A 22,323-nucleotide genomic window follows, 5' to 3' on the forward strand; every position below is an offset into this window, starting at 1 on the left:
TGAATTTTTCCAGACCAGTGACGGAGAATCTGCCAACCCTAGGGAGCGTATCTGCCAGAGGCATATTTACAAACAGCAGCTCTGTATTTACCAAGTGAAGAGGTGAACTGCCAAGGAATGCAAAAAGCCTTGCCCTAAAGAGGTTATAATTTCTGTAGGTGGAGAGCATGGAGAGGTCTGAAGATTTCACAACAAACAAATGCTAATGTATTTACTGATGAGAATTAGCTATGGTGAGCTCATGGCATAGAGTGAGAGCTGATAGATTTTACTGGAGAAAGGATCTAAAAATGATGTGTTGGATATATGACAAAAATCCAGGGTGAAGATTTTAAACAGTCAGAGATGAACAGGAATGACTCTGGTTTAACTCTATAGCCATTCTACCAGCTAAAAAAATGGAATCATATCACATTGTGAGATATTTTGGCTACCACCAAGTGCTCAATAACAGCATAAAAGTACATGGTAAGAAATCTTACTAAATTATACCGTAAGAAAACATTCACACCATGTATATATCCCTGGAGAATAAACAGGGTTATCTTGCCACTAGTGGTCCTTTCAGAACTGCAGCTGACAGGCATTTATGTCAGAAGTTGTTCTGACTTGAACAACAGCTGTTTGTAGTGCAAAAATACACAAGCTCCTGAAACTGAGCTTCAGGACCCTGCAGAAGAGGATCACAGAGGGTTTCTAAACCCTTGGCAATCCATCTTCACTAACTCTGCCATTCAGCATAGTCTTAGGAATCTGCTTTTTGTCCCCAACTTCTTCAGCTGTACACTCAGGAGGCTCTAGGTCATCATATCTTCTCCGATAGACCACCCTTGAGATTAGTGTTATCAGAAACATTTCCATGATGAGGACCTGCTGGCTCACATCTGCCAAATAAAACAGAAGACAAAGAAAAGCCCCCAAAAAGGGGGAAATCAGACCCAAAAAAAAAATACCTGGCTTATTAATTTTCATCTGTGCAAAAAAGAACAAACTTTACCATCCTGTCCCATCTCAGAGCGTCTCTCACGCTCAGAAAAAAAAAAAAAATCAGTTACAGAATTACACTACTGCCCATCAATAAGCATGCACCACCAACAAAATGCAAGAGATCTGGCATGGTTCTTGAACTCACAGCCAACCATTCCCAATGCTATGATGAAATTACATGCTGCTCTGCAAGTCTGCATGTTGATATATTTTTCTCTTATTTCCATTCCACCTCTTCTCATTTCCAATTCAACCTCTTCTCATTATCAAGTTTTTCTCTGTGACCACGAAAGCTTATAAAACTTTTGTCCCTGTTTTCTATTTAAAAGCTGGGATTCTCCAAAAGGTACATGATCTTCAGGAAATTAGTATTTTGAGAAAATATCAAATATCACAGTCAGCAACATTGACCTGCCACCGCCATATGTAAATGAAGAACATCCTTCCCAAGAGAACTTACATGATCCTGTTGCTGAAGAGGAGAGTGGTGGAACACAGGCAATGACCCTTTGTGTGGCCAACATCTTGATAATAGGTGTTTGCAAGTTGTTCAGAATGACAATAAACTGCACCAGAAAGAGTAAAATGATGACTTAGCTACCAGGAATAGGTTTATAGTTCACACAACAGTTCTGCTTTCATAACAGACCCTCTTTTGGCTCATTTCTCCCTTCTTGTCCTCCCTCTCCTCCCATCCACCAGCAGGCTGCCTGCAGCTGAGTATAAACCCTCACATTGACAGAGTTTGCTGTCCTACACCTGGATTCACCATAATGCAGCTTTGCAGGTGTGACTATTCTGCTTAATGCATTTATAAGTACTTAATAATTTACTTAACAGTGACCTTAGTGCAGCAGACTCTCTATATGTCCTGTTCAAGAAGGATGCATATCCAAGGATTCTGCTGTACTCTTTTCAGGGCAATGTGCAAAACCAGTAGCTCTGTCCCTGATTTTTTTCAGTGTAACTATCTGGTTCTGTTCCTTACTATTTAATGATTCCCAACCATTTTCATTATTATCTAACTCTAAAGTGCAGAATGGCTAAGGGAAATATTGGCAAAACAGAACATTGCTATGTGCTGAAACAATTCAAACAACAGCCACCTACACATCCTCTCCTAGTTTTTAGAACTACACACCAGCATTGTGTTTCAGGATACTGCATCTACAAAGCCTTCTTCAAGCCTCACAGAAGGGGCTGTTTTGATTTCAGTTACCTACAGATATGTGTATTTTATGCAGCTTTCATACCTCCAACACTCCTGAGAGACTAGATGTAAATTGGCTCAGGCTGAAACTGATGAGCAGCCAAGGCGAGTACTTGAAAAGGCTGCAGCTTTAATCAAGTAAAAAGATGCCTTTAAATAGTGTATTTAATGAGAAATAAAATACTAGAACATTTCAACAAAGGAAGAACCAGAGAGACAGTGTTATACCAGCAGTTAAGAAATATTAAACTGCTCACCTGATAAAGAGTAAACTTTGGGATGATCTTTTTACAGGTAAGGACATTTTTAACTTGTAGAAACATGATTCCAACTGGCCACAGCCCAATAATGGTGAGGACACCAACAATACAGTTAATCCATATTGCAGCTCCTTTGGGAGATAACTGAGAAGCAAATTAAACAAGTGTACCTATAAAACTTTACAGTGCATTTTACTGTTTCCAGGAAGAAGTTGTGAATTGGGTGATGCAGATGTTAAAATGCTTGTTTCTGTCTCTATAAAAGCTGATGGCAGCAGCAGCTGCTGGAGCCTGCATGGGAAACGTGCACAGCATCAACTGCAGTATTAGCAGGGTGCTCTCACTCAGCAGGCACAGACATGTGAATCTGTTCAGCCTGGCAAGTGACACAACCCTCAATCTGACCCCAGCAGCACCTGAGAATGCTCAGCAGCTCATCAGAGCATATTCAAGATTCAGAGAGGTGCTTTCTTTTACACCATGAAACAACAACAACAACAACAAAAATATTACTTTTATTCTGAGTTATCCAAGAGGTGCAAAATTATTAGCAGATAGAATTCTCCCTCATCTGTGGCTTAGATGGTAGAAAGCAGAAGTACTGTCTTTTCTACTTTGCATGGACATGAAAATCACCGTGATTTGCAGTAAAACATAAAATTAGGCTTTCTGTTTACTTGTCAGTACATACACTTGGGCAGGGACATCCCACAGGGCAACTTGCAGTCCTCATGTTCATAGCATCATAGAATGGCTTAGGTTGGAAGGGACCTTAGAGATCATCTGTTCCAACCTCCCCACCATGGGCAGGGATGCCTCTAAACTAGACTCAGCTGCTCAAGGCCTCATACAACCTGGCCTTGGACACCTCCAGTGTGCAGACATTCTAACCATACAAGCTGGGAGCATAATATTGGAGTATACTGGAACACAATCTGGTAACAAACACACCCTGATGGCCAGTTTCTTTCCAAGAGAACCCAGCAAATGTAGAGCCTAAGGGAAGGCAGAATTTATATGCTTCAGGGTGTCAAAAGAATACAGTAAAAACTCATTGGAAGTGCTCCTAGATTTCACAGTACTAACATCAACCCTAAAATCCATGGATTTTGTGGATCATCTCTGATTAAAACATTTACTTACATTGGAAAGGGTGTAATTGCCATTAGTCCAAAGCACTATTGATAAGAATATGAGCATGGGTCGAAAGCAAACAAGCTGGAAGGTGCCCAGCTTCAGCCAAAAGAGAGTTCGCCTGGACAAAAATCAAAACAATAAAACAAGAATGAAAAAAAAAATCACATAGGCCAAGATCTTATTAACATTAACAACTTTCTTTTTTTTTTTTTTTAATACTGTCAACTGTAAAACCTTTTCCACTCCTGTAGCATGTGGATAAAATCTGGGGAGGAACAGTTACTGGTTTCTGCACAATAATGCCACTTGCTCTTGCCTTCCTGCTTTACTGTTTCAGTTCACTGATGAAATCGGGCAATTCAGCCTTCCTGGTCAAACACTGGCCAGTTCTGTGGTAGGTGAAGAAAGGAAATAACACAGCCCTAGGTGAAAAGACTGCTAGTTCTTGAATACTTACTACCATGTAGCGTGGGGGTTTGTTTCTCCATACTCTAACAGCAGAAAAGTATTATCTTTGCCTTGGCAAACCGCACAGGGCCAGCAGGACAGCTCAGGATTTCCTTACTTCTATCAATATAAACTGAGTCCAGTACACAGCCCATAACCCGGCCAGTCAGCATTAAAAGCCACCAGCAAAGGGGCAGATGAACTTTCTAACAGGAGGATATGAAATCTGACTGACCTGAACCCCGTTTCAGTCTTTCTAGGACAAGCTGTGGCTGCTACAACTGGCTCATATTTTAGCCTGTTACTGTGTATTATTTGCCATACTGTCAATGCTGTCTACACTCCAGCACTTTGGGCCCTTGAGAAAGCCATCAGAGATATCTCAGCAAACAACAGGCTGCCATCTAGTATGCTACAGGATACAGCCATGAACCAGGAATTGCTCAAACCACAGGATTGTGAACAGCACAAACACATGTGGAAAGGCCTGCAACTACCCTCCACTTAGTGTGTGTGTGTCTGTGCAAAGATGTATTATTCCCAAAAGGCTTTAAAGGACAATATGAGAAACAATGCAGTCACTGCAACATCACACATTGTGTGTATTTTTCCTGACCATCACACCTCTTCACCACATCTCTCCCTGCTGTATGGCTCATTACTTTGCCTCATCTGTGTACTGTACCTTCATAGCTTTCCCAGGGTTTGAGAGCATATGGCTTTTTAAGAGAAAGAATCCCTCCCCTGGAGTAGCTCCCTGTTTATCCAGGAGATACCTACAAAAGGAATATGAGACTGGCCTTTCTCTGGTATAGCTGGCTCCTGTCTCAAAAAAAAAATATACCCTGTAATGGGAAAAGGCTAGAAGTCAGAAGCAGAGGCAGCAGGTGAGCTTCCCAGTGCTACAGACACTGGAGAAGAAGCCTTAAGCCCCCTGCAGAACAAAAAGCCTTTTTTTTTTTTTTCCCAAACAGACAGCTGTCCTTCCTCCCAGAAGTAGTAGGCACTATCTAGCTTCTGAAAGGAGTTGGTATTATTAGCTAACATAATCCTGCATAAACTGTCACTGGATCAGCCAATAGGAAGGTATAGCAGAGGAACATCTCCCAAACTCTGCTACAATCTATATATAGGATGACAGACATGGAAAGAAAAACATATACTGGTGACATCAAATCTACAGCACAGCTCAGAGCTGTGGCATTTCTTCAGCTCTGACTGCTGAAGGCTGAACCAACACCCATGAAAATTAGTAGTCATTTAGATTCATATCAGTAGTTGCTGATTTTATGCCTATTGTATTACATCCATTTTTTGGAGCTCCATTTTCAGTTGGTTTACTACCAGTTCTTTTTGGTGCCCCCTCCAATGTAAACAGCTAGTGTTACTTCATTAAAATAAAATGATGGAATCACGAATTTACATTCTAACACTGAATGAGGCAGTTAAAGGAAGAATTATTACAACAAAAAAATAAGAATTTTTGCAAATGCACCACACATTGCTACCTTGTGTTCTGCTGGATGCTTTCATTTAACCAGACCATAAAGCCCTTGAGGTCCCTCTCACACCAATGCCCAGGGCCTCACAGAAAAGTCTCTGTCTTGCACATTCAGTCTTTCAGCTTTTGCTTTTAATGAGAGAAACATTCTCATACTCTGTGCCAGCAGGAAAGCCCTGGGAAACACATGAGGCTTCCAGGCTGTGGAGCAGCGTGTAAATGACTGGGTGACACTAACCAGAGCAAGACCCAGGCTGTACACAAAGGAGGCACCCTGGAGGTGCAGCTCTCCATCCTCACTCCACTTCTCAGAGGTGCATGAAGTCTGCCAGAAAATACTTGCTTTTGCCTCACCATACAAAGTCATTTCTTTCAGAACAAAGCTTTCCAGGAATCACATCTTTTCTTTTTTCTTTTTTTGTTGCTCTAAAAATTCTTTCAATCTGAAGTAGTTTTGAAGTCAAAATCAGAATGAAACATTTCCATTTCAACAAAGTAAGAGAAATTTTCTTTCAAGACAGCCTCAATCTCACGATTCTGCCTGTGAAAAATAACCAATTTTGCCTGTGAAAAATACCCAATTTTGGAGACGTTTGTTCCCTTCTGGAATGAAAAGGAACTGAAATCTCAGTTATTACATTTCCTAGAGTAGAAATTCTTCCTCCCACATACCACTGCCTACTATAGAAACAGTTTCTGGGAAGAGAATGGGGTTAGCTGGAGAGATACTACAGTGCTCAACATTACTCTGAGCGGGAACACGGCACTGGGTTAAATTGAGAGAGCTCAACCTCTCGAGCCTTTATAATGCAGTAAAATTCTGCATTCTGAAGATGAAATTAAATGAGCGGTGGTGTACAGCCCCAAAGCGATGGCACTGTTGAAAACAGATGGCTGGAAAATGATTTTCAGGAAGCAAGGAGGCCCTTTGCTGTAAGCCTGGCCTTGCCAAGTTGGCTAAATTCCAGCAGCCGTTTTCCAGCTGGGAAATCTTAAAGAGCAACTCACCTAGTGATGCGCACACGAGGGAGGCAAAGACAGCAGCAGCAGCAGGGACCGGTGCTGATCTTGAAGCGACCATTTTCAAACCTCCTGAGGAGAAGCTTTTGACCTCCACACTCTTTAATCATCATCATCAGGAACTTGTGGATTGTTATAGCAAAAAATCTAGGAGAGGAAGCAAATGGCTGCTTGAACTTCCCTGTGTGTCTCTTGTACGCCTGTGCAAGGCCACCGCTGCCTTCTGTCCACTTTGCAATCGACAAAAATAAAACCTTCTGCTTTCCATCATCTTGAGGACCAGAACTGCCCTGACCACACTGAAAGAGGAATAAACTGAGGCACAGAGGAGCTGTGGAATTTCCCAAAGCTGCACTTGGTGGCTAGTGTCAGAGTCAGGATTAAAGCACAGGCTTTAATAGGCTTGCCCAAGTCAGTATAGCCATATTTTTTCATCAGGTATCTAGTCTGGTAAAAACTTTTCAAAATAAGTCTTCTTCCTCCTCTAAAAAGTAAAAAAAAAAAATCCAAAACACCAAAACCAACCAACAAGCATCACTAGGTTCATATATTTATATTTATATGTGTATATATAGCTAACATTGAATACCCAGGCCCAGTTAAGGTGTGGTTCCTCTGATCCAAGTACTGACTGCTGCAACCCCACCTCTCCCTCCTTCACCAGCTACCCATTCTCAACCCTTCCCAAGAACTAACGATTGTGCATCCACCCTTTCCTCCCTGTCCCAAACAGCTCTAGGGAATTGATTCATTGAAATCCAGCTTCACCAAACAAGAGTTCCTCTTCAGCTGCACTGCCTCCTTGAAGGAGCTTGCTGTGCAACTGGAGACAGAGTGGTACTGGATGCAAGGGAGGGGATGGGAACCTGCAGCTTGGGCAAGGGAGAAGGGAGAATTCAGACAAGTGCCTTAGAACTGGATCCTTGGAAGCTTCTGGCAATCCGCATTACCTGCACAAATTGCTGCATCCTAACAGTGTCCCCTGTTACTATGTTTGTGATTTTACTCTCTTAGTAAATAAATGCAGTGTGACATGGGGGGAGGCTATTTGTGATAGTCTGTGATACTGTCCTGCAGAGGGTTCCAAAACCATCCTGAAATCAACTGGAGTGCCTAAGGCCACAGCGTCCCCCTCCTTGGCTCTGCCTACCAGGGCTGCGCCACCACCTCCAGAAAGCAAAGACCACATTTCTCCCTCCTCCTCTGTGCATGTCAGAGCTGTCAGGCTCACACAGAAAGTGCTTTTATCAGGACAACTGTGGAACATTTTTACATCGATATACTCATCGGAGGTTCACTTGCCACCATTAATAATAGATTTCCACAGCTCATCATTAGTAAAAGTGGAAAGAAGAAGTCACAGGTCAGAATCTCATTCCACATGACATGCAGAGAGAGGAGAGAAAAGAGTGCTGCTTCAAAGCTACTGTCAATCCCAGGGATCAATTACATGCAAGTCACAGATCTTTCATACTGAGGTTCCCACACTAGGGGACTGTAGCACTGGGAACTGCTTCAGCATTTCCTCTTCCCAGAGAAGAGCTACCAAGAGATTTCCACTCAAACCAAAAATTACTAAATTGTTAAATTTACAAAATGACTGTGTTCACCAAGAGCAGCAGATGTTTAGAGGGAAGAAAATCAGGGTTTGGAGCAAATTCTAGAAATAAGGAGAACACTCACACTGCTGCTGTGAAATCTGTAAACATTGTTGAGCGAGGAATCCACATGCCAATGCATGAAGTAGTTGCAATGACCTACAAAGGAGGAGGATTATATGAGGGACAAAGGTAAAACAAGTTCATGAAGTAGTAGCAATCACCTACAAAGAAAGGAAGGATGATTGTATGAGGGACAGAGATAAAGCAAATTCACAGGATCACAGGATGTTAGGGGTTGGAAGGGACCTATAGAGATCTTTGAGTCCAAACCCCCTGCCAGAAGAGGACCATAGAATCCAGCACAGGTCACACAGGAATACATCCAGACAGGGCTGGAAAGTCTCCAGAGAAGGAGACTCCACAACCTCTCTGGGCAGCCTGTTCCAGTGCTCTGGGACCCTTACAGTCCTCATGTTGAGGTGAAATTTCCTGTGCTGTAGTTTACATCCATTGCCCTTGTCCTATCACAAGCTGCGTGAGCAGAGCCTGTCCCTTCCTTCTTGACCTCCAGCCCCTTATTAGATCCCCTCTCAGTCTTCTCTCCTGACTAATGAGCCCCAGGTCTCTCAGCTTTTCCTCATCAGGCAGTGCTCCAGTCCCTTCATCATCCTTGTAGCCCTCCCTTGGACTCTCTCAAGTAGATCCCTGTCCCTCTTGAACTGGGGAGCCCAGAACTGGATGCAATATTCCAGGTGGGGCCTCACTAGGGCAGAGTAGAAGGGGAGGAGAACCCCCCTGGATCTGCTGGGCACAGTCCTCTGAATGCACCCCAGGACAGCACTGGCCTTCTTGGCCACAAGGCCACACTGCTGACCCATGAGTAACTTGTCCAAAATCATGTGGATTTTCAGGGAAACCCCTATTTTCAACATTGACTTTTATCTCTTTTGTGGGAAAACTCACTGGAGCTGCAGCAGTAATCCAAATTATGATTGATCTTCTGCAGGAGGGGATTTTCCTATAGATGTAGACAGCTTCCTCTATAAACACCAGATCAGCAATTAGCATCATCAGGGTCAAGATTGCGAAGAGAAATCTCCCTGGTAGGTCAAGGCCTGCAGAGAGAGAAAAGAAAACAGTTCTGGTTTATGTCATAAGCATTCCAAACATTTAATGTAAAGTCACCATCTCTGAGGAGCTTCTTAACCCTGTTCCTGCAAAGACTTGCACTCAGCCACACTGATAGACTATTGACTCCATAGGATAATTCAAAGTTCAGGATTAAATCTCTCTGGCATCCACAGACAGCATATAGGAAGAATATGCTTCCATGTTCCCAAATTATGCAAAAGTTCCCTTCAGAAAGGTGAAGTTCCAGGACAAATATCCTTAGATGAATGTAAGTATGTAATAGAATATAAAGCAAATGCATAATATAAGTATATACAATAAATACATGTTCTGGGAACTTTTCCAGGCTGACTACAAGAAAAAAAATTATTTACTTTGTATTAATTCTTTACTTCATTGAACATTCATAGGCATGCTTGTGCATCTCTTCCTAGGCACACAAATTTTTTAGGGGCTCAGTAGAAGTTTGTGGAGCACACTAGCAATGAAAGGATAAACCCTTGATGTATCTAGCCTGAGTTAAAACTTGATGCTTTCACCAAATTGATTTTTACTTCTTCCTCAAAGCTGGATATTAACATTTACTCATGGCTGATAGGTTTTATCTCTGCATTTATAGTGGGTATGGATATCAACTTTTACCTACAGGTCATGGTTGAGCTGTATTTTTTTTTCACAAGAAAGGTCCTTCTGGAGACAGAATAAAGCACTGCACTGGAGTTATTCTTAATTCAGGAGAAGTTCATGTTCATTACTGGTACTAAGTCCTGCAGTGCTTGTGCATCTCTTCCCTAGGCACACAAACTCTTTAGAGGCTCAGTAGAAGTTTGTGGAGCACCCTAAGATTGGAAGGATAAGCCCTTGATGTATCTAGCCTGAGTGAAAACTTGATGTCTTCACCAAATTGATTTTTACTTCTTCCTCAAAGCTGGGTATGAATATTAATTTACCCACGGCTGATGGGTTTTATGTCTCCATTTACACAGGGTAGGGATATCAACTTTTACCAATAGCTGATGTTTGAGGTTTTTTGTTTTGTTTTGTTTTCCCCAAGAAAGATGGTTCTGGAGGCAAGAAAGCACTGCAGAGGAGTCGTGCTTAATTTAGGAGACGTTCATGACTGGTGCTAAGACCCACTGTGGCTGCACCCGGTCTAAAGGCATACTGAGCAATGCACGCAAAGATGAACCTCTATCCCTGCCTCTGTAACCTAACCTGCTTGGAAAAAAACCCCAACGATTCTAGGCTTGCCTACAGGTGGAGCAGTCAGTGCACATCTTCACACCTTAGAATCCACCCAGGCACAGGTCAACGGGCTGCTTCAGCCCTCGGTTCGGAGGGTACCGGGCGGCCGCGGCACTCGCCTCTGACCACCCTTCCCTCGCCGATCAGCCTGTTCTCTCCCATCCCCGGCCGCGGCTGTGTGCTGGGCAGCCGTGTTGTGTCCTCTCCCTTCCGCGAATTCCCCTCCAGAGAGAGGCCCGGCCGGGACGGGCGGCCGCCAGCCTCTGCCCGGGGGATTTCCTCGCCGGGGAAGAACGGCGGAGGGATGGGCAGAGGCAGGGGCAGTGGCAGTCACGGCCATCCCCGCCCGTGGGTGCTGAGGCCGTCGTGCGGCAGGCCAGCGGCTGCTAACAGATGGGCGGCAGGCAGAGGGGCCCCTGACAGCGGGCAGCCCCCTCTCCCACACGCTTTCCGCCCTGGCCCCGGTCCGGGCGGAGCCGCACTTACTCTGGAGCAGCTCCTGTGAGTAGGGCGGGTCTTTGGCGCCGCAGGACGACGGATGGAGGGTCCCATTCGCCTCGCCCTCCATGGCCGCGCGGCCGCCGGCCCCCGCCGCGCTGCCCTGAGGGTGCGGAGGGGACGGGGGACAGACGGCGGCTATCGGTACCTGCCCGCTGGTCCCTGTGCGGCACGGGAGGCGCGATGCTGGTCGGGGCCGCCGCGGAGCGGTTAATGATTAGCTTGGGAGCCGCGGCCGGGCGGGCGGCGAGCGCAGCTCCGCGCTGCCTCTTAGTGCCCGGTCGCTCCGGCCACCGGCCGGGTGGACACTGCCGAGCCCAGGGGCGAGGCGACCGTCTCGCTTCCCATTTCATCTGCGGGGACTCATGTCCCGCCTGCTCCCGGCGCCGCTCTTGCGGAAGCCAACCCGCGTTCCCCGTCCTTCGGAGGCCCAGGCTGTCGGGGCACCTTGAGTCGAGTCTTGCTGTAGCCGGGGAGGGATGGGGAACCGGCCCAGGAGACGGCCAGATTCCCCGGTCCCGTGTCTGCCTGCACGCGAATCCGGTCAGAGGAGCCCTGGGCACCGGGCTCTCTGCAGGAGCCTGGGGAGGCAGAAAGTTGTTTGGTCAGTGTAGCAGATGTTCAAAGTACTTTCCGTGGAGCCTTCCACCAAAGACTTGTCGATTTTCTTGGCTGTAGTGAGGTGAAAAGCTTCACCAGCTTCTGCAGTGGTTGAGAGAGAGCACATGGAGGGCAGGACGACATCAAAGGATTCTCCACTTCCCACGTGTTTTCACCGGCTGGAAGGAGCCTTGTGAAGCTTGAGCCTTTTCAGACTGTTTCCAGGAAAAGAAAAATGAGTGATGAAATGATTGAGTTTGGTGACCTACCAACTTTTTTCTGGATAGTCGGACTGAAAGCAAGCTGCAAATAGCAGCAGAGGGATGATTACAGCACCAAGTGACAAAACAGCAGGTGGCATGCTGCTTGAATAAATGCATAGTGTTCAGGGAGAACATCCCTAACTACTTATGCAAGGATGAGCTATTGCCACTCGGGAGAGAGATCTTTGGGCCACGGTGCATAGACCTCAGAAATGACAGCTGGAGAACCGGCATGGGAGAAAATTGAAAGGACTGCCACGAATTAGTGGATAAAGAAGGAAAGATAGAAAACAGCTAAAATACATAGGAAGGCCTCCATTCATCAAGGTTAGGTATTCCAGGAACTTGGACAAATTGAGGAGAGGTGGGGATGCTTGTAGGATTCCCAAAGGTTTTACTGAAAGAACAAGCCAGACACTGAAACACTGACAGCAAGAACACAGGGCTGAAGTGGGGAACTGAACTGCTTGGTGGATAACACCAGCAGCTACTGACTGAGCAAAGGCAAATCCCTTTCCCGTGCAGCAGGATTTGGGAGCAAGATAGATGAGGCCACTGACAACTTCCTCTGTTTCTGTCAAGAGGGCTTGGTTGCAGACCAAAGCCATTTAAGTCGTCCTTGGCATTGCTGGCATTGTTTTCCCTGCATTGAAAGGTGAAGAGGAGAGCTTTACAGTTTTTGGTTGGACTTGATGATCTTGGAGGTCTCTTCCAACCTGATTCTGTGTGATTCTCCAGGAGGGTTGTGTCAGTAACTGGCTGGTAGAAAGTGGTATCTGCCCAGTCTTTGCAGGCTGCCCAGAGCATCCTCCATCCAGCACATCTTCTGCTGCTCAGCTGTAGAAAGATACAGGCAAAAGTCTTCAAACATTGTTCCAGCTTGGTTTCTATTTGAAAATCTGTTTACTCATCTGAAGAAACATTTGCTAGTAGAGGGGGGAAATAAACGTTCACCTACTAGGCATTTTCTACCCAGTTTGCTTGATTTTTTAAATGAAACTATGTGAAGGTGATCACATACTCTGAAATGTAACTGAAAGCTCGACTTAGAATTTGCTGAGATAGAAAGATTGCCCAAGGCCTTTGAAGGTTCTCCCTGAGCAGAAACAACAAGATTCCCATCTGCTGCTATTTTGGTTGCCAGCTCCTTGTATTCACTGAAAGCTAAAACTAAAAATCCCTTTCCTGAGAATCCCTTTTCTGAAGGAGGCAGCTTTATCAATGCCTAAAGAAATGCAGTGTAGGAGTGACAAAACTCATGGCTATTATACCATATTTACAAGAAACCTAGAGACTGCTTTGACTGGAGGACCTCCCTTATGGGGGCAGGCTGAGGGAGCTGGGGTTATTCACCCTGGAGAAAAGAAGGCTCTGGGGAGACCTTAGAGCAGCCTTCCAGTACCTGAAGGGGGCCTACGAGAAAGCTGGGAAGGGACTTTTTACAAGGGCTTGTAGTGATAGCATGGGAGTGAACAGTTTTAAGCTTGAGGAGGGCAGATTTAGGCTGGAGATTAGGAGGAAATTCTTTACAGTGAGAGTGGTGAGACACTGGAATAGGTTGCCTAGGGAGGCTGTGGATCCCCCCTCCCTGGAGGTGTTCAAGGTCAGGTTGGATGAGGCCTTGAGCAACCTGGGCTAGTGGAAGGTGTGCCTGCCCATGGCAGGGGGGTTGTAACTAGATGAGCTTTAAAGTCCCTTCTAACCTAAACCATTCTATGAAACACAACTCCCTGCCTCTGTTTTCTAGGGGCTTTCTAGTACTTTGTGGTTCAACCCCCTTCCAGACACAGTAGTGCTCAGATTTGTTTCTTCTCAAGGAACATACTCCTTTGCTTCTACCACTGTGCTCTTCTTTTAAAGAGCATTGCAGATACTTATCTTTCTTCCATTTTTTATGATGACTTTCATTTTCACCTGCCTCACTGCAGGAATAACTGGATCCCCTTAGCTTGGATGAACAGGATGCCTGTTGTGATCATTGCCCCCATGGCATGCAGTCCTGAGGAGCTGATGCCATCTGTGGTTTGTCCACAGTCTATCAGACATTATCATCATCAGTACAAATGGGAAATGCAGTCATAGTCCTTTACTTGGAATGATGCTCATCTGAGTTCAAGCTAAGAAGAAAAGTTTGTATTAGAAAAAGCAAATCAATTTTCTGTGCAATAGGACTGTACCTCAGATTTCTCACAAGTTTGGATACCCAACCAGCTAAGCAAAGTCAGTTAAAATTTTCCAGCTTCCAAAGGCTTAATGATGAAGTTAATTTTTGTTTCTTAGCTATAGCGCAATATACAGTTGAAATTAGATACAACTTGGCATCTTCCACTGTAAAACTGTTGACTTTTCACCTACTGCCAGTAATAAACTACTCATTTCAGAAAAGGTGCCTCATTAATGTGAGAGAAGGAACATACCTGTCACTGCTGAAGAAATTAATAATGGGATTGGGTCATTATTTGGATCCTCACAGCAGATGTTAAAATAAGGAAACATAACGATGACGATGATGGTGAAATAAACTGAGATAACAAAAATAAATTGTACTTTTCATGCCTATTCAGATGGACAGATTTCTACATGAAAAGGAATATCAGGTGTTCCAGAAGCTTTACATCTGTGCTTTTAGGAGGGAAAAGTTAGACAAGGACTCTTAGCAGTAGAGAAGCAATAAAAGAGAAGAGAGAGGCTTTCATTATATCAGAAGCTAACAAGTTTGATTTTATCTCACTTCTAAAGTAGCAAACCCATTTCTGACAGACAATATAGGGGAGAAATACCAAGAGGTAGGATCAAACTGTTGTTTTTGTAATATGTTGTCACACACTTAGCCAGACAATAGTTATTTGTCTTGTCTTAACCTTTTTAAAGTAACTTACTAGGAATTGGAAGTGGTGGTAGAACAACGGAAGGGAAATTCGCAGTAGAATTCAACTTTGTAGTAGAACAGAGAGCTGAAAGAACCTTATAAAATTAGGCCCCCAGATTGGTGGTAAGTGAGGTAGCCAACAATCAGCATCCTAAGGGAGGACAGAGGCAGACAGTGCATTTTCTCTGCCATTGCTGTGATAAAGTACAGATATTTGATTGCAGAGCTTTTCAGCAATGGAAGAAGGTTTTCCCCAAAGGAGTGTTGATGAGCAGTAAGACAAATATGTCTTGAGGACCAAGTAAATGCCACTTTGTGAGCATCTCATATGTGTCCAAGGGCACTGATGGGCAAAGACAAACCTCACAGATCTTCAGCATCAAAAATAATAGATTAGGATGAAGGAGTTCTTTCCCTAGGGTGAATTTTTGTAGCTTTTTCTTTCCCAGTCTTGACTTACAACCCCTAACTTCTGGAGAATGGCTGTCAAGCATTTTTGTGTCAAAAATGCCAGTTCATCTGAACCCAAGCTTCAGACAAGAGGGATGATTTTAGAAAGATCTATTGACAGCAAACTATTTTAAAACTGTGGTTTATGTGGAAACATTTATTTTGATACTTCCTACATGAACCATTCTGTGTCTACTGTTCAAAGCAAATTTTGAAATCTGAAGCATTTTTAAACTTATTAAAAAAACCCTAAATGTGATGAAAATCAAAATGCAATGTTTCAGAGTGAGGAAACTGTGCACAAAATGATTTTGCTTGTTTGGTTTTGATTGGTTGGTTAGGTTTTATTTTGGTTGGTTTTCATTTATAGAGGTTTCTGCTTTTCAGTTTAATTCAGGACATCAGACCTTGGGAAAAGCTAAAGACTTTGTGGAATAGGATAAACAAAAGCTAGGAGCCTCTTTGTGGAATAGGGTATGTAGAATCAAGATGACTGTGACTGACACCACGTTTTACAGCTGTTTCTTGGAGGGAACAGCAGGAGTCTCTTTGGTATTTACTGATAGGAAAGACATTTGGGTCCTGGAGGGTGCCCAGAGAAGAGCAGTGAGGCTGGTGAGAGATTTGGAGGGTGTCATACAAGCAGCAGCTAAGGGAGCTGGGGTTGTTTAGCCTGGAGAAGAGAAGGCTGAGGAAAGATTTTTATTGCTCTCTACAACTACCTGAAAGGAGGTTGGAGTGAGGCTGGGGTTGGTCTCTTCTCCCAAGTAACCAGCGATCAGACAAGAGGCAATGGGTTGAAGCTGTACCAGGAGAAGTTTAGATTGGACATTAGGAAAAACTTTACTAAAAGAGGTGAGGGGTTGGCACAGGCTGCCCAGGGAGGTGGTGGAGTCACCATCCCTGGAAGTGTTCAAGAAGCTGTAGATGTGATGCTTCAGGATATAGTTTAGTGGTCATGGTAACTGGGTTATGGTTGGACTCAATGATCTTAAAGATCTTGTCCAGCCTTAATGATTCTATGATTCTGTGTTATTCTGACTGGAAAATGGCACCTCAGACACCCTACCATTAATGACTAAGTCTGCCTTTTCCACAACAGTCAGGTGCTGGGCAAGACACATCATGCTTTTCTCCTCACAGGTCATAACATGACAGAAATTGGGGTTGTTCTTTCTGTACTGCTGTTAGTGAGGAGGAGGGGAAAAAAAGGAGCCAGAAAAGCAGAACACGCACACACAACAGCAAAACTATAATATAAGAAAATAACAAAAAAACCCCAAACCAGAACACCCTCCAAAACTAGAGGTAGGTTGTTTCATGTAGCAAGCAGACCACCCACTAGCAAGCAAGGAGAAAAGAGCATGCATGCAATGATGTAAAATGTTCTCAGCATGGGTTTTAGTCACCGTAGCTGTGAGACTGCCTGTGCCAGCAGCCTGGGCATAGGCAAAATCCTGGGCTGTCTACCTACAAAATCAGTGCTACAGCCTGAAACTGTGCTTTTTACTTTTTTATAAACACAGCTTGTGAAACTCTGAAGCTCAGTTTGTGAGTACTGTTACAAGTGAAGGCTGGGGAGCTAAGGTTGTGTGTTTATATTGTCTGTTTCTTCTTCTTCCAAACTAAATCTTGTTTCTGTCTGGATGTGGGTTGTCTGTTGTTTGGGTTTTGTTGTTGACTATTTTTTGTTTCACTGCAAGTAATTAATAGAAATTAAAGTTACATCCAGAGGGGGGGAAAATGTTTTCAGTTTGGTGTTATTTGAAAGCTACCTGAAAGGACATTGTAGAGAGGCTGGTGCTGGTCTCTTCTCACAGGTAATTAGTGAGAGAACAAGAGAGAAGAGCCTCAAGCTGCAACTGGGTAGGTTTAGGCTGGACATTACGAAAAAATTTTTCCCAGCAAGAGTGGTCAGGGATTGGAATGAGCTGCCCAGGGAGGTGGTTGAGTCACCAACCCTGGCTGTGTTTCAAGGTGGTTTGGATGTGGTGCTTGGGGATATGCTTTAGGGGTGAACTTTGTAGAGTAGGGTTAATGCTTGGACTTGGCGATCCTGAGGGTGTTTTCCAACCTGGATGTTTCTGTGATTCAATTCTACAGCTCTCCCTCTGCATGCTCAGGAAATAAATGATTTTCAGAACATATTGAAAAGCCATAGGCAATGCCTCAGTTTGCACTGAGCTGTGAAAGAAGAGCACAAACATCCTGCAAATGGCATTCAATCATGAATTTTTGTCCTGCAGTTCAGACACAAACAGAGCCAGCAGGAGCAGTGGAGATTTTGGTGGAGAAGCAAGACTGTCTGGAGCACAGTTTGGCTGGAAAGGACAAGCAAAAACCCTCAAATAAACCTTAGGCACATGTTTGTGAGAGTTGAAGGATACATGCTGTCTGCAGATGACAATTGGAAGTTAGGCTTCAGATAAATGGCGAAACTGCAGAGGAGGAGCCAAATGCTCTGAGATGTTAGGAAATAGTAGTTTTCAGTAAACCAGAGGAAAAAAACTGTGAAACTGTTAGCAAGAGTGAGAAGCTGCAGGTCTACCTGTTTCACACCTCCCTTTCTTTGTGCAGTTGGTGTCTGTACCTCTGATCCATGTGTGTGGGACAGATGTTCTCCAGACATCAAACAACTAAGCCAGGCTTAGTGGAAGCTGGGGGTAGCCATTCCCTCCAGGATTTACAAACCTTGCCAAAATCATAGTATCATAGAACTGGTTTGGTTGGAAAAGACCTTTAAGATCATCAAGTCCAACCACTAATCTAACACTACTAAATCTGCAACTAAACCATGTCCATCACTACCACACCTACACAGCTTTTAAATACCTCCAGGGATGGTGATTCAACCACTTCCTCGGGCAGCCTGTTCCAGTACTCCATAACCCTTTCAAGAAAATATTTTTTTTCCTAATTTCCTACTTAAACCTCCCCTGGCACAACTTCAGACCATTCCTTCTGGTTCTGTCACAAGAAGAAAAGAGAATCAGGTGTTTTGCATCCTCATGAGGCAAATTTGCAGGAAGAGATAATTTTCTTAGCCCGACTTGAGTAAGCTGGGAAAAAAACAGGAAGGATTTCAGATGTGAGGAACCATCAGAAAAGGCAGTGTGTCAGTGTCATGTCAATAGATACATTTCCTTCTCCAAGAATATTTATAGCTCAAATAGAGCCACTTCAGGCAGCTTTTTGAACTGCAACTAGGATCAAAAGACAGAAGCAATTTTAGCATACTATCAGCTAGCCCCTAGACAGACCTTTCCTGCACTCCTTTCTCTTGGTTTGATGAGTTCATTAAGTATTTTCAGATACTACTTACATTCTTGATAGCCTGAATCTACCTTCCCCTCATCCTCCTGTTATTTTATTAGAATATCTTTTTGTTTTACAGGATAAATTGTTTGAGTTAATGTGCAAGTTGCAGAGTGTGTGGTCTATCAGACACCCAAGCTTTCCTCCTCTTGCTTGGTTGTTCCCATGGCAGCATCTCTTAGCTCTCCCCTAGCCTAACACCTTTCTGAATTACCACCACTTCCCTCTTCTATTATCTCCTATTGCCACCAATTTCCTCTTTGCTAGCATCTGACAAGCTGACTAGCACCTTCATACAGCGACTACCACCTCTCCCCCAGCATCTTGCAGCCCTTCCTGACAGCTGAGTATTATGCTATCTGTCCTGTTTCAGAACTGTCATTCCCACATGATAACTTTCAGAGAATAATTTCTCTGATGTCCTTTGTTTCTTTTTCCCCTCTTTCTCCCAATTTCCCGTAGTCAGTTAACAGTTTCTCCAATATTTACTCCCTAGCAATTCATTCTGACTTTGTAAGTTGGAGCAGGAAGCTGAGTTAAGTTCCACCCAAATATATTTTTAAGGGGGAGGTCTTCAAGCCTCATAACACAAAAAAAAAATATCTTGCCTGACTGAAAGGCTCCAATTTTTTGCAGTGCAAACATTTGCATGGCCTGAAAGTAATTTGACAACAATTGTTTGGAATCAACTCTGGCTGACAACATTCATGTCAGTAAAACTAATTCAGTGAAATGCTTACAAACAGCCACAGTGCAAGCTCTCTAGAAAAAAATGGAAACTGTAATACTTGGTATTTTTTTTTCTTGAAGTCTCATTTTTCTGCAAGAATCTCAGCTCTTGCTCAAAATAAAAATTCATTTTTGGAAGATACTTTTACCAGGAAAAAAAAAATTTTGGAAACGTGATTTATATCCTAAATATTAAAACAAACAAACAACTCCCAAACAACAAAATCACAACAAAAAAGCCCCCAACAGAACACAATAAAAGGCATATCATAGAATCATAGACTGATAGAATGGCTCAGGTTGGAAAGGACCTTAGAGATCATCTGCTCCAACCTCCCCACCATGGGCAGGGACACCTCTCAACTAGACTCAGCTGCTCAAGGCCTCATCCACCTGGTTTTGAACACCCCCAGGGAGGAGGCATCCACAAGCTCCCTGGGCAGCCTATTCCAGAGTCTCACCACCCTTGTACTGAAGAACTTCTTCCTGAGATCCAGTCTAACCCTACTCTCCCTCAGCTTAAAACCATTCCCCCTTGTCCTGTTGCTACACACCCTTATGAAAAGTTCCTCTCCAGCCTTCCTGTAGGATCCTGTCAGGTACTTGAAAGCAGCTCTAAGGTCCCCCTGGAGTCTTCTCTTCTCTAGACTGAACAACTCCATTTCCCTCAGCTTATCCTCACAGCAGAGGTGTTCTAGTCCTTGGCTCATCTTTGTGGCTTCCTCTGGACTCACTCCAACAGCTCTGTGTCCTTCTTATGCTGGGGACACCAGAACTGGATGCATTCTTGAGGTGTATATCTCTTTAAATCTCCTTATCCTGTGAACCAGGCTTTAACAGCTTAGCCCAATAAGCTAGAATACAGAAGGGAATTTATTCAAACCAAAAGTATGCTTTTAATGATTCTTGGGCTGTTTTTTTGCCACACTTGACAAACCTGTTCCCTTTTTAAAAGCCAGGTATAATGCCTCCAGGGTTTAAAAGTAGATAGACATGAAGCACAGCATTGTTACATACTCAGTATGGTTCCCAGATGCATTCATGTGCTTCTGGCTGTTGCAGTTCTGCAAGGAGGAGTGGTTTCCTTGCCTTTCCTTGCTTTCTGCCTGCAGTTCCCACTGCCTGCAGTGGCCATTGTGGAAGCTGTTTCTGTCTCACTGGAAAATACTGACCTGTATAAAATTGTGTGGAGCTGAGAGAGTCCCAGAGAAGGTATAATGCTGCAAAATCAGTAACCATTTCAGGAGATTAAGGTTATGTCTGTGCCCAAACAACTCACTGCTTCTGTGTAGCAGTGGAGAGCATTTCTCCAGCCCTGTTCCAGCACAGTTCTATCCAGCCCTATCTCCCACGTGTAGGAGGAGTGGTGTTGTCTTAGTGTAACACCACATTGCATTGCTGCATTATGCAGAACTGCAGACAAGCTGAGGAGGGTTGGCACCCTCAGAGATCATCTATTCTGCCCCCCCTGCTTAGGGAAGGGTCAGGGACAGCAGGTTGCTCCAAGCCATGTCCATCTGAGTTTTTAATATCTCCATGGATATAAAAAACCTCTCTGGGCAACCTGTGCCAGGGCTTGATCAGCCTCACAGTAAGTGTGAGTGTGGCTGATGCTGTTTCATTAGGTTTGAGAAGTGTTTCTGTTAAGAGTCATCCCTTAAAGTGAAGCAAAGCTTTTCATGCCAACAGAGCCCAGGGGCCAGGGCCAGCTGGTCTGCCAAAAAGTCTGGCACTAAATGGATGGGGAGATGAGCTCCAGCACTGGGCACAGCAGTACTGCCTGCCCCAAGGAAGGAGGAGCTAAGGAAGCTCAGAGTGTCCCTGCTGCCTGCTTGAGCTGCAGCTTCTGATCTGAAACATGAGAGTGGAGACCAAGGCTTTCCTGTGTGTTTGGGTGAGCAGGAGCAAAGTGTGGCTAACAGCACAAGAGCCTAGAAAAGGGCCCTTCACATGGCTGGTCTCTTCTCACAGGTAATTAGTGAGAGAACAAGAGGGAATGGCCTCAAGCTGCAACTGGGTAGCTTTAGACTGGACATTAGGAAAAAACATTTCCCAGCAAGAGTGGTCAGGAACTGGAATGAGCTCCCCAGGGAGATGGTGGAGTCCCCAAGCCTGGCTGTGTTTGAAGGTGGTTTGGATGTGGTGCTTGGGGGATGTGGTTTAGGGGTGACCCTTGTAGAGTAGGGTTATTGGTTGGACTTGGTGATCCTGAGGCTCTTTTCCAACCTGAATGAATGTTTCTGTGATCTAGTGTGCCAGCTTAAGCCACAGCACCTCATGGTCCCAAACCATAGGATTGACCTGGAGGACATTGGGACAGTTGCCCCACTGGAGGACAGAAGGTAAAAAAACATACAAATAAACATAGGTAAGTTAACATTGTTCTTCATGCTGGCCCTGCAAATGTTTTCTTTTTTTATCCTCAGCTAAAATAATGTTGTGAAGGCAATTGATTTATGTCTGAGAATGAGTTTGGGCAGTGAATTCCCTGAGCACAAGGATGGTTAGGTGGGAATTGGTCTCTTTTCCCTAGTGTCAGGTTATAGAACAAGAGGAAATGGCCTGAAATTGTGCCAGGGGAGGTTTAGGTTGGACATGAGGAACAATTTCTTTCCTGCAAGAGTGGTCAGGCATAGGAACAGGCTGCCCAGGGAGGTGGTGGAGTCACCATGCCTGGAGGTGTTCAAGAAATGTGTGGACATGGCACTTTGGGACATGATTTGATGGCCATGGTGGTGTTAGGTTGATGGTTAGACTCCATGGTCTTAGAGGTCTTTCCAACCCAAACAATTTTATGATTCTATGATCTCCAAAACCAACACCAACACCACCACTTCCTTATTTACTGGGGAGAAACCTGACAGCAAAACCTTTAACAGAGTGGTGAGACACAGGACCAGGCTGCCCAAGGAGGTTGTGGATGCCCCCTCCCTGGAGGTGTTCAAGGCCAGGTTGGATGCAGGCCTTGAGCAGCCTGCTCTACTGGAAGGTGTCCTAGCCCATGGCAGGAGGGTTGGCACTAGATGATCTTCAAGGTCCTTTCCAAGTCAAACTGTTGTA

General features: G+C 44.4%; 1 protein-coding gene across 1 annotated transcript; it reads right to left on the reverse strand.

Annotated features, from left to right (window-relative positions):
- Positions 1-696: 696 nt before the first annotated feature.
- Positions 697-11,107, reverse strand: LOC128973806 (organic solute transporter subunit alpha-like). Its single transcript, XM_054390248.1, has 8 exons — positions 11,026-11,107; positions 9,127-9,278; positions 8,246-8,319; positions 6,551-6,709; positions 3,601-3,712; positions 2,455-2,601; positions 1,448-1,553; positions 697-884 (listed from the first exon to the last, which is right to left on the reverse strand). Exons 1-8 carry the CDS (start codon positions 11,105-11,107, stop codon positions 697-699), a joined length of 1,020 nt encoding a protein of 339 aa, XP_054246223.1.
- Positions 11,108-22,323: the final 11,216 nt, after the last annotated feature.

This window comes from Indicator indicator, chromosome 1 (assembly GCF_027791375.1).
Source record: "Indicator indicator isolate 239-I01 chromosome 1, UM_Iind_1.1, whole genome shotgun sequence".
Lineage (NCBI taxonomy): Eukaryota > Metazoa > Chordata > Aves > Piciformes > Indicatoridae > Indicator > Indicator indicator.